Below are 16,359 nucleotides of genomic sequence, written 5' to 3'. Positions count from 1 at the left end.
CCTGCTTGCCTTAAATTCACCAATTAAAGGTACCAGGGGAGGGGCTAGGGGGTAGGATGGAAGGGAATGACTTTACATAATGTCCTAAACCCAATAAAGACATTGGCTCACTGGTGTCTTTGCATGCTCTCAGATTTAGATCCTGACCTCCACAAGTAAGGAGGGCATGCTTTGTACCTCCCTCCCACCCCAGGATCTGTAAATACTAAAAACAAACAAACTTTCACTTTATGGTTGTATCATTGAAGCCTTGCCTGCAGTTGCACCCCTGTGTGACCGCTTGCCCAAGGAGCTTCGTGCAGGTGATACAGGTGGATCCCTCCCATGCTCTTCTCTCTGGCCTCTGCTGGCTTCTGAGAGAATTGCTATTGGCTGAGTGGATACTGACAATCAGAGTTTCATTCAAAACAAAGGGAAGGATGAAGGCGCATCGCTCTGATGCTGCAGCCTCTACCCACAGCCTGGCATGTGATACTCTTGCTACAAACAAGTATTGATTTGATAAATAGCCCCCCACCTAGGCTCTGCCAGGTGGCACAGGGGGGGTTTTTGAACATAAAGGACCTGATGATTCAGGATCTTATGACCAGCATGTGGGGCTTCACTCTGTCACCTTTCTCATACCCATTGGTGTCAGAGTGAGGCAATGAGTGAGGCAGTGAGGCGTGAAGGGAGGAGCAGGGGTAGGAGGGGCAGAGAAGAGGGTGGGCTCTTCTCACAACTTAAAAGGGGCTGGAACCACTTCCTCCCCAGACAGGGGTAGCTTGAGACAGAGACGCGGGCACAGCCTTCCTGTGTGGTTTCAGCGCCCAGAGAGTGTCATGGATCTGGGTGAGTAAGAAGGAACAGTCCCTGGGTCTTGCATACCCAGGCAGACCCTGTGGGATGAAGGTGGGGTGAGGGGTGGAAGGCATGGGGCAACATGAGGTTTGGTGGAAATTGGTGGTTGCTTCTAGAGAATGCCAAAAAGGAAAAAGGGGACTGAGGTGGTCTCTTTCTAAAACAGCAGAGAATGAAAAAAGTGACAGGTCTGGACTTGTTGACCTGGTCAGAACCGTTCTCAGCTTGGGGTGATGAGGAAGGCCCTGTGGTACCTCTGGTAACCCATTTCATCAGGGGAAATTCTCCTGGGAGGACTCAGGACACTTCGCTCCTTTGGTTCCCTCCATTGTCCCCTGCTAAATTGAGATTTAAATCCTAATCTTCTTGGGGTGTGAGGAGGAGCAAATTCAAGGTGACGGCATGGTGCCAATAGCACCATGCAATGCAAATTTGAGCTACTGTTGTTTTCTCTCTGCTGCACATCTCACCGGCTTGGTACTGGCTTTTCTGCTACTTCTTGCAAGTTCGGGATGGGTGGACAATGTGAAATAAGATGGTCAGGGGCATTTAACTTGAAGAAGTCATAGCCAGCCCTCCAGCACAGCCCCTATCCCCAGGAAATTGCATGTATTCCAGCCAGGCAGCCAGCTTCTCTCTGTAAAAAGATCTTCTGGTCTAACGTCAGGCTTAACTAGAGAGGATGTGAGGGGGGCCCCAAGGGGTGCTGAGTGGGTCATCCAGCTCCAGACACCCCAGTTATGAATCTCAGCTGCAAAGTCAGACCTAGCTGAGGCTAAGAAGGCCAGGTTCCTAGATGGCTTGTCTCAACAGCAAGTGAAGCACCACGGTGGCCTCAAAGCCACAAGGGGTTGGCTTTAAAAAGTGAAGGTTCCCTGGGCTTCCCTCACTCCTCTCCCCACCACACCACAGCCCTCACCTTCATCTCTGCCTTCCCCGCCCACCTTGAACCCTGGGTCTGGATGCAGTGAACAGCTATGGAATGAATAAAGTAGTCACCCCACCCAGTGACTGAAATTGTGGAAGGCAGCATCTGATTCTTACATCTGTACATCCCAGGAGCTTTGGGGATGTGATGGAAAATGTTTGTGGAAATGAATGAAAGACTCCAAGTAAATTTTAGTTTTTGAAAACCTCTACCAGCTTCTCCTCTCAGCCAGCCTGCTCTCCAAACCCACTCCCCAAATAAGCACCTTCATTGGCACAGTCCCAGAGCACCCACACCATCCACTGGAAGACCTCTGGCCTCCTGATACTGACCCTTAGAGGGTGGCCCCCAGGATGGAGAAAAGGCTCTGAATTTGTAGCACTTGCCAGTTTCCATAGTGTAAATTCTCCCACACCAGGTGGCTTCAGTCATCAGCCAATTTCAAGCCATCCACATGTCTTAACTCAGAGAGGGAAGGATGGACCCCCACTGCCTCCAGCACATCCTTCAGTGTCTTCCCTGCACAAGGTTTGGGGTACTGGACACCTGAGCTTTGATGCAGGGAGTGGGGACAACCTGTGGCCCTGGAGGAAGGGATGTTCTCACTTCTCCACTCAACTTGAGAGAACCAACGACTGAACCCAAAATGTTGGTAGGAAGGGAAGCCACTAAGAAGCTTTGCTCAAAACGGACTCTGGGCCGTTGGAAGGGCGGGTGGGCCACGAAGTATCTGTTTTTCTGCTCTTTGCCAGCCCAGCAGGGAGCAAGATGTGTGAGGAGACAGGGTTTCTGTTACACAAAATGAAAACTCCAAACCAAGGCTGAGACAGTCTTTTTCATGATTTGAATGAGCAGCCCAGAGGCATCCTCCCTACCTTCAAGAAATGGGGCCACAGATCTCAGTCAGAATTCTCAAAAGCAGAGAAAAGAAAAATGAACCCATGAGACACTTGTGTATCACAGCTTGACCATAAATGGTGGCAGAGGAGGATGCTGAAGAAATTCAAGGCCAATCCCTCCTGGTCTTCCAGCAACTTGGCTATGGAGAAGAGCAATGCTGCAGCCTGGGGGTAGCTATGGAAAAACCTCTCCTCTTTGCCTGGTGCTTTCTTTCAGACAACTATATCATTGATTGAGGAATTCAGAGATGACTGGTTTGGTGGAGAAAGAGACATATATGTCAATGAGTTGCTGTGACAAAGCAAGATACGGCATTAATGAGGATAAGGACAAAACAAGACAAGAATTGTGAGCATAGATCAGCAAAGCATTTAATTTGAGTTTTGAAGGGTGTATAGGAGTTGTCAAACCAAATGAGGAAGAACAAGGGGTCTAAGACATGGCAGAGATGTCTAACTCTACTGCCATCAGAAGCCAATAAGGTGAATAAATGAGGAAGAGAACCTAAGCTATAGGAAGTAGAGGGGAGTAGAGGATAAACCAGGGTGTGCATGCCACACCTAATGTCACCCAAATTCAATGTTTAAAAATTCCACATAGCATGATAGCCTGGAAACTCAGCCTCAGGCTCATGGGTGGTCAGTTCTGGCAAATGTGAGAAAGACAAGAAAAAAACAAGTGGCGAGAAGCAGAGAGAAGGAGCCATGCCAAGGTAGACGATGGGAAAGGAGGTTGAAGGTACCATTTGGGCCAATTCTTATACAACTCCATGTGGAATCACTGAGTCGTCTGTACCTCACCCCAACAGCTATGGGGAGCCACTGAAGAATTTCGATTAAGTGAGTTCAAAGATGAGACTGGTGTTTGGGGAAAAGCAAAAGGGCAGCAAAGCCAGAGGCAGTGTCAGCTCTGAGAGAACTCAAGGAATAGAAGCATCAGAAGTGGGTAGCCAATGGGGGGAGGGAGAGTGAGGGCTGCCTTCATGCTTCACAGAGGACCCTGCACACAGCAGGCTCATCAGAAATGTAGTATGATGCAGTAGTGAGAGGCTGAGCCTGGCTGTCTCATTCACACCTTAGATCCATCTCTGAGCAGCTGTGTAACACCAGACTAGTGACTTAACATTTCAGGGCTTCTGTTTCCTGGCACATAGAATGAGAATCACAGGGGGTAGCTTACAAGATGTCAGTAAGGAAAGATGCATGCAGACTAAGTGACAACACAAAAGAATAGTCGCAAGTGCAGTTTCCAGAGTAGGATGGTTCAAAGCCCGGCTCCGCTACTGACCAGGCGGGTGACTCTGGGAAGATGCTAATCTTAACTCTCTTTCTGTTTCCTCGTGGGTAAATGAGGATGATTGATGTACCCACCTCACAGAGAATTTCTGAGGAAGAAATGAGATTATACATGTGAACAGTTTGGTACAGATTGAGAGCTCAATAAATACAAATTTTGTCATTGGATAAAGCAGTTGGTATCATGGTGACCACAAGATCCAACCAGTTCTCACATCCCTGACTACTGCATGAAAGAGGGTCCTCCAAGCCTCTCATTTTCTCTCCCTACTCTTGCCCCTCTCCTGACCCAAACAAAGAGCAAACTTGTGCTGATAAGTGAAAAAATTCAGGAAGGAAAAGGCATAGAGTTTAGGAAAAGGCTCTGAAAGTTTTAGGACTTGCAGGCACAGCCAGCCAGCAATCCTCTCCTCCCAGACAGGCAACTTCTCAGCCTGGGGGCTCAGGTTGTAGTTCTAGGGAATTTTCTTTTCATGATGATCATTACAGTAAACTCAATAACTCAGAAAACACCAGCACCTAGCCCAACCACTTCTTAAACCCCCAAGATTCCCAACTTCATTGGTCCCACTAAAACTGCTGCCCAAAACCAGTTACTTTATGACTTTATAACAGACAGGCCTGATCTGACTCATGGCCATTGACCAGATCCTCCTGCCACACACCAGAATTCCCCTAAGTTCCTCTGTTATCTGTCTTGAAAATGGCCTGTTCTGGCCCTACTAGACCCCTGCTTGTCCCCTATGTCCAACACACCTACAACACACACACGCCTCAGGTCCCCTACCCCACAACAAAAAGAATGAGAGCGGGCCCAGGAGAAGGGACAGACAGAGTAAAACAGAAACAGTGCTTGCTCCTTGTATTTCACCTATTGTGGCTTATCAAAACTCTGAGGTTTCTCGTTCTCACTGACAGTCAGAATAGGCTTTCTCTAGAGTAACTGAAAGACTTTGACGTGTTGAAAGAAACCTCGAACGCTGAACCCCAAGATGAGTCAGAGGAGAGCAGGCAGTGCACTGGACCCTGAAGAAAATGTGGTTAAGCACAGACACATGGCCTCAAACTCAGGGGCTCAAGAGTCAGTTCAGTAAGAAACAGGGAGTGAGAGAGGGCAGATAAAGGTTGCACAGTGATTCATTCCTACTGGATCTGCAAAAGCTCAGGTGCAAGCTGGGGATGAGGGGACAGTGATTACTGGTCCCCAGAAATAGGAGATGCTGCTAAGAAGGCAGGTTCAAGTAGACAGTGGAGGGCATGTCCGCCGGACTAAGCATGAAGTGCTGGGTACAAAAGATTTAAGATGAAGGTGCAGTGGGGGTTGGTATCAGAGCTGTGCTTTCAGAGGACGTGTCTAGCAGTAGCGCAGTTAATATGCTTGAGGTGGGAGAAATAGTGATTTATCTATGTGGCGTGATGCCCTTCTTCCCTGCCTTAGGAACGCCCAAGTCCTGAATTCCAGCCTCAGCCATTCCACCAGTCGTGCGGCATCCTGGGTGTCATGCAACTAGGGTTCCAGCAGGTGGCGCTGTGGCCAAGGACAAGGAACCTCTGTGCTGCTTCCCCATCCTCCAGAGGGCCCCCAACCTCCAGGAGATGCCTGGAGCAGGGTGGGTCCCTACAAAGACTAGAGCTGTGGCAGGCCTGCAGGTCCTGCCTTAGCATTCACGTGTGGCATCACAAGGACTGACTCTCCTATGTACTAGACTCTGACTGGGAAGTGAAGCTCGGGGGACAGTGAGGGGCTACAAAGGCAAAAAAGGTACTGCTGATGCCCTGGGGATGCTCCCAAACTGGCAGGAGCAGTAAAACTTCTACATATACTACTCTGTCCACTGTCCTCCTTGCTTGGGCCTCAGGAGGAAATGTGGTCAGGCAGGCCCAATACTCAGCCACAAGCAGAACCAAGCAGCTGTGTGGCACATCCAGGCCTTGTGATAACCCTAGGCCTCCATCTGTGGCTCAGAACCAAGGGAGCCTCCTAACTTCCTGACCATGTACCTTCCCGAAGTCAAATCTGCTCCCCTCCCACCCATTCCCCCAAGGCCTGGAATTAGAAAACAAGTTAAATGAGAGATAATACACACATACACTTCAGTTAAGAAAAAAAGTAGTTACATCAGTGTGTAGTGCCCATCCTACCATACTGCTCTCAGGGTCCTTTTGGGCCACCTTTATATTTCCTTCCTTAGGAAGACAAGCAGGACGTTCTCCCTTCATTCACAGGCATACAGTTGTTGGGTAGGTCCTCAATTCTGGGTTACAATAACTAAAAGGAAAGGGGTCTCTTCCCCCAAAAGTAGGCTGAGGGGGTGGGCAAGGGATCAACAGTCAGTGCCAAATGTCAGTAAACTAGAGGGTGTTAGGGAATCAGTGGGTCCTCAAAGCCCTCTTCCATTGTTAAAAGACCATTAAGTAACCTTACTCTTCTAGCCAGCCCTGTGAAATTCCCTATTTCCTCAGCCCACCTCCCTCAGGGGACATCGGACCTTCCTATGTGCTGCCCACTCACCGGGACACTAAAAATGCTCCTAGGCCAATGGTTCCTGGCACTAAGGCACCACTGGACGTGTGTGCACACACACCCTGACCACACCTGACAAGAGGGACTTGCCTCCTCTTTTTGCATCACGTGTAGTGGGAGGGACACTCAGACCCTGGAGTAGTCTAAGGGGAGGTCAGGGCTACAGTGGCTCTCCAAACCAGAGGAAGCTCAGACAGGCAAGGGCAGGAGGTGGGGAGTGGTCACATCACATTGTGATCCTGCTTCTTTCCTGGACCTGGGAGTGGAGGAAGATGGAAAGGAGGAGAGGACAGGGATGCTGGGCAGCTGGCCAGGTATTCAAAGGCACAATCTGGTTCTGATGTTCTCTTTCAGCAAATGCAGTGCCTGGAGCTTGGGATGAAAGTTCTCAGCATCTCCCCCTCTACTGCTCTCTTTAATAACAAATCATGGTCCCTGCCAAGCAATAACATTCCTGCCTTGTCTCCTACAGGAAAACCAATGAAAAGTGTGCTGGTGGTGGCTCTCCTTGTCATCTTCCAGGTGAGATTTCCTGCTATGGGAAGCTCTGTTTCCTCTTCTATGTTCCCGCCCCCGCCCCCCCCCCCACTCAAGTCAAGGGTACTGATGGAGAAGCTGGGCGTTTGCTAGAATGAAATAAGACCTAGACACACCACCTGTCATTCATTAAGCTGATTGTTGCCCCCTCTCCATCTGTTGAGTGACCCTGGAGAGCCACAGATGTTCTCTGGACTTCCTTTACCCTATTTAAATTAAAACATGGGGCTGGTGAGTAACTTACCACCATCTTCAACCCATCTCCAGTTTCCCCACCCAGGAGACAGAAATATGGACCAAGGTCTTGGAGAGAACAGAGCTGCCAAGTGCAAAGGCTGTGAAGGAACCTGGTTTGCACCTATGCATACACAGCTACGCCCACCTGTGAACTGAGAAAAGTACCCTGGTCTAGTGACCTGGTTACTAGCCTACCACCCTCAAGTTATCTCCCCTTTATTCAAAGACTCCTCTATAACCCAATTCTCTCTCATGAAATGGGAACCTATTTGGCCGGGGGGGGGGGGGGGTGGTATGGGGGGAAGGATAGGGCCGAGACACTGGGAAGAGGGTTATGGATGAAGCACATACTTTATAAGGGCCTGAATTCTGCAAGAGAAAAGATTCCCCAACTTGCAAGTTTCCATTTCTCAGTTCCAGAAGATACACCCCACCAAGTGCTGGAGTTAGAGGAAACTGTAACTCGTGGAGTCAAGTTTCCTCTGTTTGTCAGGATGGGAACTCTCTTGGGGGGGTGGGGGGCTGGCCAAGGCTAGCCTGGAGAGGCAGTGCTTCAGAATTTGGCTCTCCCCCAGGTCTGAAGGCCAGAGGGGCAACTTTCCAGAAGCTCAGGCCAGAGGCAGGCCCCAGCTGGGCACTCTTCCTAAAACTCCATCCCAAAGATCCCCCAGAGCATGGGCTGCAACCCTCAGCCTGGCCCCCTTCCCCATCACCACTCCCTCCCCTCTTGTACTGCTGGCTGGAAGACAGGGGAGGGGATAAAGACAGCTGTGACTCTTTCTTCTTTCACTTTCCCCCCCCCCATCCCCTTAGACAGGGCCGGATGTGGTGGGGCTGTGGGCTGCAGAGGCTTCAAGGCTGGAGGGGAGGAGCAAGGCAGGGAGGAGGAGAGAAGGCAGGACTTGGTGGGGGAAGCACACTTCATAGGGATTGGGAGGCTCCAATTCCTTGCTGGAATTGAGGGATTCCAGCAAGGCCTAGAAGCCTCTTTAAGTCCAGGGACCCCCATACCCAAGGCCTTGGGTCTTACCATGAGAAGGCCAAAGCCAGCCAGCCTCTTCCAAGATTCCCAGGCTGCAGCCATACCCAAAATAGTCAAAAGGAGTTGCCACTGACTTTTCTTCTCAAGCTAGCAATGCCCAAAGAAAAGGCTCCTGTCCCCAGACCAGACAGTGATGATTGCAGAACTTGGATTATCATTGAGCTGCTAAGAGCCCAGTTACCAGAGAAAGAACTATGAGCCTCCTGAGGTCAGTGCTTTCCAGCCCAGGTCCCCGCCCTGCAGAGCAGGCCCATCAATCACTGTGCATGGAGGCACAGGCAGCAGGAGCCCCTCCATTGATAAAATCACAGCAGGCTGCTGAACCTTCACCACCAGGCAAGCAGACAGGCTAAAAAAAGCCCAGAGCAGCTGAGTCCTGCTGATTGTGATCTGCCGGAAGACAGAGGCACAGAGGAGAGAATGAGAGCACAGAGGGAGAGAGGGAAAAGAGAGCCACACTTCCTTCCAGGGGCATAGCTGCCCATAAGGATGCAGTCACAGCTGCATCCACCCCTAGGCCCTGTCATTCAGTCCCCACTCTCAGAAGGGAATTTGGTGTTCTTGCACACACACTGTATAGCCTCTTTCCAGGAGTTTTGCCTTCCTCCCTTCTTACTACAGAGCCTCCTCCACCTGGACCCCAGGTACATTTTTTCCCTCAAAATCTGAGGCATTTTGTAAGCCCTCTTGAAAACTCCACCAGCATCTAAAGGAGGCTCCAAAATAAAGGCACCCATTCCCAACCTCACAAGTTTCCAGAGGGCAAAATAAAACCTCTGCACACATAAGAGGGAACCAGAACCTGGGCCAGGTAGGTCACCACAATTGTGCGCAGGAGACAGAATTCTCCATTCAACAAACAGGAAAAGAAGTAAGGAGACAGGAGAGAGGAAGTATGTTTAACCAGCTCAAGGCTCATTGGATTCCAAGGCTCACACTATTTCCAGTCCACCATCAGCTCATGTACTACTAAGTGTCTCTGAGTTGGCAAATTCAGACCTTTGCTACTGATTAATAGAAATGTAGAGTCTCAGACCTGCCTCAGCCTACAGAATCAAGAAGTGCATTTTAACAAGGTCCCCAGGTAATTCGTGCACATGCTAAAATTTGAGAAGTGCTAATTTCATTGTTTTGGTTTTGTCGTGGGTTTTCTGTTGTTTTGTTTTGTTTTGTTTTTTGGTGGTACTAGGGTTTGAATATAGGTCCTTGCACTTGCTGGGTAAGTTCTCTACCACTTAAGCCATTCTCCCAGCCCAAGAAGTATTAATTTCAAAGCTAAGAATCACCCAGAGAGTTCAGAAAAATACAGATTCCTGGGCCCCACCCTCTGAACTACTGATTCAGCAGGTCTCAGAAGACATCCGAGAATTTGCATGTCTGGCAAGTTCACAGTTGGGGCTGATGATGGGGACAGACATTGGAACCACTGCTCTCAGTTAAATCCCAGCCAGATTTACACCCACCAAGCTAAACTGAACTGTTACTCTCTTGTTTCCTTCCCCAAAGGTGTGCTTGTGCCAAGATGAAGCCACGGATGATTACACTGGTGACAACACCACGGTGGACTACACCTTGTTCGAAAGTGTGTGCTTTAAGAAAGACGTGCGGAATTTTAAGGCTTGGTTCCTCCCAGTCATGTTCTCCATAATTTGCTTCATGGGCCTGCTGGGCAATGGGCTGGTGGTGTTGACCTATATTTATTTCAAGAGGCTGAAGACCATGACTGACACCTACCTGCTCAACCTGGCTGTGGCAGACATCCTCTTCCTCCTGGCCCTTCCCTTCTGGGCCTACAGTGCAGCCAAGTCCTGGATCTTTGGTGGCTACTTGTGCAAGTGCATTTTTGGTATCTATAAGATCAGCTTCTTCAGTGGCATGCTGCTACTTCTCTGCATCAGCATTGACCGCTATGTGGCCATCGTCCAGGCCGTGTCCGCCCACCGCCACCGTGCCCGCGTGCTCCTCATCAGCAAGCTCTCCTGTGTGGCCATCTGGGTGCTGGCCTTGTTGCTGTCCACCCCCGAGCTCCTCTACAGCGGCCTTCAGAGGAGCACCAGCGAGCACACGTGGCGATGCTCGCTCATCACCGAGCATGTGGCAGCCTTGATCACTATCCAGGTGGCCCAAATGGTGATTGGTTTTCTGGTCCCCCTGCTGGCAATGAGCTTTTGCTACCTCGTCATCATCCGCACCCTGCTCCAGGCACGAAACTTCGAGCGGAATAAGGCCATCAAGGTGATCATTGCTGTGGTCGTGGTCTTCATAGTCTTCCAGCTGCCCTACAATGGGGTGATTCTGGCTCAGACAGTGGCCAACTTCAACATCACCAAAAGCAGTTGCGAGCTCAGCAAGCAGCTTGATATTGCCTACGATGTCACCTTCAGCCTGGCCTGTGTCCGCTGCTGTGTCAACCCTTTCTTATATGCCTTCATCGGAGTCAAGTTCCGCAATGACCTCTTCAAGCTTTTCAAGGACCTGGGCTGCCTCAGCCAGGAGCAGCTCCGGCAGTGGTCTTCGTGCCGGTACACACGGCGTGCCTCTATGAGTGTGGAGGCTGAGACCACCACCACCTTCTCCCCATAGGTGACTCTTCTGCTCAAACTAGAAAGACCTCTCCCAGGGTTCCTGGGGAGCAAATGCAATGACTCAAGACCCATCTAAAAGCTGCTGAAAGAAGAGCAGTTCTGGCCATTCAGGTTGACCTTTGGCCCAGGAGACAGCTAATACCAACCCATGCTACCTCAACCAAAGTTGGGAGAGACGTACTGAGAACCTAATGCCAGAACCAGTAACACACCCAAACCACAGCTGTTGTCCCCAAACCAACAGCCAAAAGTGAAAGTTAAGAAACCATCTACACCCCTGGAGTGAAGGGGATGGGGCTGGTAGGCGCTAGGGTGGTGGAAGTCAGCTGCTGAGTCCCGTGAATGAAACTTCTTCTGACCTAGAAAGAAGACAACCCAGAGACTCAAGGGCAGAAGAGGGCAGAGACTCAGGGGTTTTCTTCCAGAAAACTAGGCTTTGTCTCTAAGAACAAGATGGCAGGAGACTTGTTGGCTTATCAAGGAAAGAAAGCCATCAACCAGTCAGACTAACCATCTGATTTCCTTCCTCCATCTCTCTTTTCCGCTGTCAGTGCAAGCCACCAAGAAATGGCAGCCTCCAAACTCTCTCAAAGCGCACCTGTGCCTCCCTGGATGCTCCTTCTTTGCTCTCCACAGGGAGGTGGTGGTGTTTCCACAGCCTGACCAAAACCATGGAACCACCAGGAGGAGAACATGGGGGAAAGGTCAGGAGTGAGGGAAGGTAAAGGTGTCAGCTGCCGAAGACCAGTGAGCTTCTTCTTTGTTCTTTATCACCAAAACAGAAAAACTCTCTTAGGTTCTGCTTTCAATTCATTAAGAGAGCACATTTTACTCACACACAAATAAAAATTTTCCCTTGAGGAAACAACAGCTTTAAAAGAAAGGGGAAAATTTGTTTTGCTAAATGGCAAATGACTGTTTCTTTGGCAATCCCCCACACCCCACCTGACCATCCCATGCCCCACCACCCCAGCCTTCAGTTCTCAGAGAACTCAGAAACACGAGGTCATTGAGCTGTGCTTTGAGCTCCTCCAAATGACACAGCCCAGGAAGCTGAGAGGAGGAAGGAGGGTGAGGACAGGATATCTGTCTTGTGAACACTCTTCCAGAGCACATGGGATGGGACCCAGGCCTATTCCATCAGCAATGAACCAGAGAAGCCACTCTGAGTAAGATTTGGAAAGACCAAAGTAATTTCCCAGTAACTTCTGTGTCTGGGAACTCCCTCTACCCTTACCAGCATGGCATTTTCATCCTGGTCAGCTTGTCTGTCCCAGTGCAGCCAGGAAGTAGAGCCCCTGGCCCTCTCAGTCCCCTCAGCCTCCCAGCAGTGGTGTTTGAAGGGATGGTCCCTGGGCTCAGAAGTCACAGCACTCCAGACTAAGGGGTCTAGGATAGGACTGATGAGACAGGATGTATGAGACCCTTTGCTGGATGCTTGATAGCTAGGAACACCCAGGACCTTCCCTACTGGTCAGTAGTAATAAGGGTCCTCCATGGCATATGTATTAGTGAGTTCATGCTGCCGTAACAAAATAAATACCACAGAGTAGATAATTTATAAACAATAGAAATGTGTTTCTCACAGTTCTGGAGCCTGGACAAAGAGGATAAGAGCTGAACTAGTTCCCTCCAGCCCTTTTATAAGGACATCAGTTCTATTCTATTCATCATTACCTAATTACCTAAAAAGACTCTCCCTCTAATATCACCTTGGGGTTTAAACTCCAGTTTGTGAATGTTGAACACCACACACATTTAAACCATAGCAGTGTAGATGCCCATTGTGGAAAGCAGGGAAAGAGAACGGTGCCACACACATGGACCAGGTGTCCAGGTCACTGGACACCCAGAGCCCTGACTTGTCCCAAACAGAGAAGTTAGTACAACTTGTGATACCTGGGAAGGTGTCTGAACACCTGGCACCCTAATCACTATGGGCCTGGGGGTGAGGGGGTACTGATACATTTGCACAAAAAGGTGACACTATCAATTTTCCCAATTGAAAAGATCCTGGTTGAAAATGGAGCCTGCTTGGTTATGATACCATTCTCTAGTAGGCACATTGACAGTACCTTCCTGGGGACAGGGGTGCATTACCCTCCTCTGGAAGGATTTTAACACAATTTGTCAGGCAACCACCAGGCTGGGAAGTGGCACCCTCAGTATGCAGTAGTGTTCACGGTGATGCCATTAAATATTAAAAGATGCAGCTGTAACTGTGTTTCGGTGCGCACGTGAGTCCATAGTGATGCCATTGCGCATGCGTGTTCCCAAGGGGACCCTGCCCAAGCGCGTGTGGGTGTGTGTACATCCTAATGAGGTTACAGATGGGAAAACAACCCTCAATTCCTGCAGGGGAGGAATGTAACAGAGCGGTCATGGAAAAGGAAGCCAGGCCAACCGCACAAACACGCCACCCCGGCTTCAAATACATTTTTCTAGAATAACTCGATGTCTCCAAATATTTACAAAGACAATGCAACCCCCAGCAATGTTAATTCTCCAAACTGCTGTGTCTCAGAAGTTCCGACCTCAGCTCAGTGCTGGCCTGACTCCCATCCCTCTTTGCCCAATGCTCTCATGTGCCTATCCTAAGCTTTGGGGTGACCTCCCAGGAAGAAAGGAAAGGACCCCCAGGAAGCCCATGGGCTCTCGCTCTCTCTCTCTCTCTCTCTCTCCTCTTTCTCTTTCTCTCTCTCTTTCTCTCTTCCACCCCCACCCCTCTCACTCTCTCCCTCTCCCTCTCCAATACAACTGCCCCATCTTTCCAGGTTCCCAGCCCTTCTACAATTTCCAGAAGTTTCCCCTCCACTCCATTCTCAGGTCCTTGAACCCTTCATTCCCTGTGGCTGCAACCACAGGCCAAGTTAAAGGCATTCCCAGGCCAGGAAGCTGTCCTTCCAGCTAGACGCACCATGCCTTTCCAATCAGACTCAGAGCTGCAAAGGAACTCAGAAATCAGCGGGCTGACCCCCATCACTCTCTAAATGGTGAAAATGAAATCCAGAGGGAGGAACTGGAGACATCCCAATGCCTCTAGAGATTGCTTAAACTGGCCATGGGGGTCCGAGTGTCTGGCAAGGCTGCAGGAGGGTGGTGGGGAGCAGAGGCTCTGGAGCCTGGCTGACTTTGAATCTCAACTCTACTGCTCCCCAGCTGTGTGACCTTCAGTTGTTGCTCAACTGCTCTGAGTCTCAGATTTCTCAAGTGCAAAATGGAGAGGATTTGGTAAACAACACGGTGCCTGAAATATTGAGTGTGGTGATTGGGAGCTCACACTTTTCAGCCAGATGGCCTGGTTCAAACCCAGCTCTACTACCACGCCTCTGTCTCCTAATCTGTATAATGGGGTTATCAATAGTACCTACTTCTTAGGATACTGGTGAGGAAGAAATTCATATAAGTAAAATATTTAGCAACGTTTGTTTATGTGTTTGTTGGTAATCATTTGGGAGATGTTTAAGAAATGGTAAGTAAAAAAAAATGTTACTAGCTTCAAGGCAACCAAGTTCAATTCCTTAGCCCTTGGCAGTGCTAGAACTTGAACCCAGTGTTTTGAGGTCCCATCCAGAGCACTTCCCACCAGACCTTGCTACAGCCACTTGAACCCCTCAGTCCAGTCTATGTAGCTCTTCCCTGGCAGGCACGAATCCTTAAGGAGAACTTCCCTGGTCCCCACAGATTGTTCCTGTCCTTGCCGTGGTGTATGAGTGAAATACAAAGGAAATCAGGCAGTTCTTTTTTGGGTTTTGATTTGATTTGGTTTGGTTTGGTTTTGGTAAAGCTGAGAATGCTTTAGGCAAGCATTCTACCAACTGAGCTTCACCCCTGAGCCCTGATCTCTTCAAAAAAGAAAGCTAGACCAGCTTCTCTGGGAGTCAGGTACTCAAGATGCTTTTCTGTATTGAGGGTGAACAGTAGGAAGGGAAGAAATAGGCCTATGGGATGGGGGTGGTCTGAGGTAAAGGAGATGAGGAAGAGAAGAGAGCAATTCTGAGTGGGGAGCTGGGGCAGGAGTGGGTCTGGGGAATAGACACTGAGGACCAGCTCTAGAGAGTATCCTCAGTGGGCAGATGGATGGCTCCATGTACATATATATACATGTGCACACTTGCACCCACTTCCCCAGGCCTCCCAATCTCAGGGGAGGAAAAAGAGAGTTTTATTATTCTTAAAGACACTGGGTCCGTGGCCTTTTTTGCAGGGTCAGAAATAGCCAAGTTTCCTGGGTCTGAGTCCCTTGGCTCCAGAGAGATTAAGAGCAAGTCTTCCAACCCCCCCACCCTACTGGAGCGGATGTCTCAGAGGCCCAGGATCATCCACCTGGCAGCTGTCCCTGCACTCGTCCTGTCTTGGGCCCATCCAGAAATACAGACAAGAGCTCTGCCTGCAGAACAGCCAGAGCTGCTCCAGAATAACGCATCTCAGCTGGCCCTGCACATGCCATGAGAAATGAGAGGATGCAAATCCCCCACTGGCTCCTCCCTGCTGTTATCAGGTTCTTCCCAGCCCCTACTCCACTTGGAGGATGGCTGTATCTTATTTTTGTCCATTTTCCACTAACCCCAGGGAGTTCACTGGCTAGGCTGTCCTATGTATTCCCAGGTTTGGCCTCCAGGTTCTCATCCCAGGGTAAATAAACATCTCCCCGCATGGCCTGGGTGAGGTCAGGCCTGGCTGAGTCCTGACTGGCTCCTATCCCTCTCAGGACATCAGTCCTAAGGTCAGACCCGGGAGCCCGCTAGAGAGAGTGCAGATGAGAGACTTCTCCCCCTCAGTCTCCTCACTGGGTGTCACAGCTTGCCTAGAACAGAATAGTTTCTATTTGCTCTATGTAAATATCTGACATTCTGAAGTTCAACAGATGCTGCAGATGAAATCTCCCCAAACCCTTTCCCAACTTTTCAAAACAGGGAACTTGAGCACATTTATCGTGTATGGTTTATGCAATCGCACTCAAGGGCCCAGGGCAGAGAAACGTGACCTCATGCAAAGCCAAAGCTGTCCATTCTTCCCAGGCCCAGAGGGTGTTTGCGGCCTGGCCAGCCAAGGCCTGTGGTCCAGTCTGGCACTAACGCAGTCACCCACATGGGAACCAGCTCTGCTGCCCGAGCAGCAACTTTGCATCCCCTCCCACAGCTGACTTCTGGACACTCCATCTTGCTTGCATGAACACTTCTGTCTGCCGCCTGCCTAGCTCCCCACACCCTCATTTCACCAAGGCTCAGCTACGCAGGGATGCTATTGAAAACTTCTGCATTTGGAGTGAGAAGAGTGGAAATTTGTGCTTACTCTGCTCTGTATTACCTACTACACACTGTAACCCAGTTCCACCGCACTCCCAGACCCCAGCAGAGCCAAGCCCTGAGCAGCGGGCAGACTGCAAAAGTTGGTAAGCTTTGTGCTGGGAGAGTCAGACAGACAGAGGCTGGGAGTGAGGCAGGATAGACAGGTGAGAAGACAGGGAA

At 49.9% G+C, this 16,359-nt stretch overlaps 1 protein-coding gene across 2 annotated transcripts; it reads left to right on the top strand.

Annotated features, from left to right (window-relative positions):
- The first annotated feature begins 730 nt into the window (after window positions 1-730).
- On the top strand, window positions 731-11,792 carry Ccr7 (C-C motif chemokine receptor 7). Of its 2 annotated transcripts, none has more exons than XM_020166055.2 (3): window positions 731-831; window positions 6,960-7,009; window positions 9,810-11,792. In XM_020166055.2, exons 1-3 carry the CDS (start codon window positions 822-824, stop codon window positions 10,884-10,886), a joined length of 1,137 nt encoding a protein of 378 aa, XP_020021644.2. In that variant the 5' UTR covers window positions 731-821; the 3' UTR covers window positions 10,887-11,792. The 2 variants fall into 2 exon arrangements, with proteins under 2 accessions (XP_020021644.2, XP_073901782.1); XM_074045681.1 differs by lacking the exon at window positions 731-831 and adding an exon at window positions 876-6,801.
- The last annotated feature ends 4,567 nt before the right edge of the window (window positions 11,793-16,359 follow it).

This window comes from Castor canadensis, chromosome 11 (assembly GCF_047511655.1).
Source record: "Castor canadensis chromosome 11, mCasCan1.hap1v2, whole genome shotgun sequence".
In the NCBI taxonomy this organism is placed as follows: domain Eukaryota; kingdom Metazoa; phylum Chordata; class Mammalia; order Rodentia; family Castoridae; genus Castor; species Castor canadensis.
Note: the sequence above shows the minus strand (reverse complement) of the source record. Positions and strands in the feature narration are given on the sequence as shown.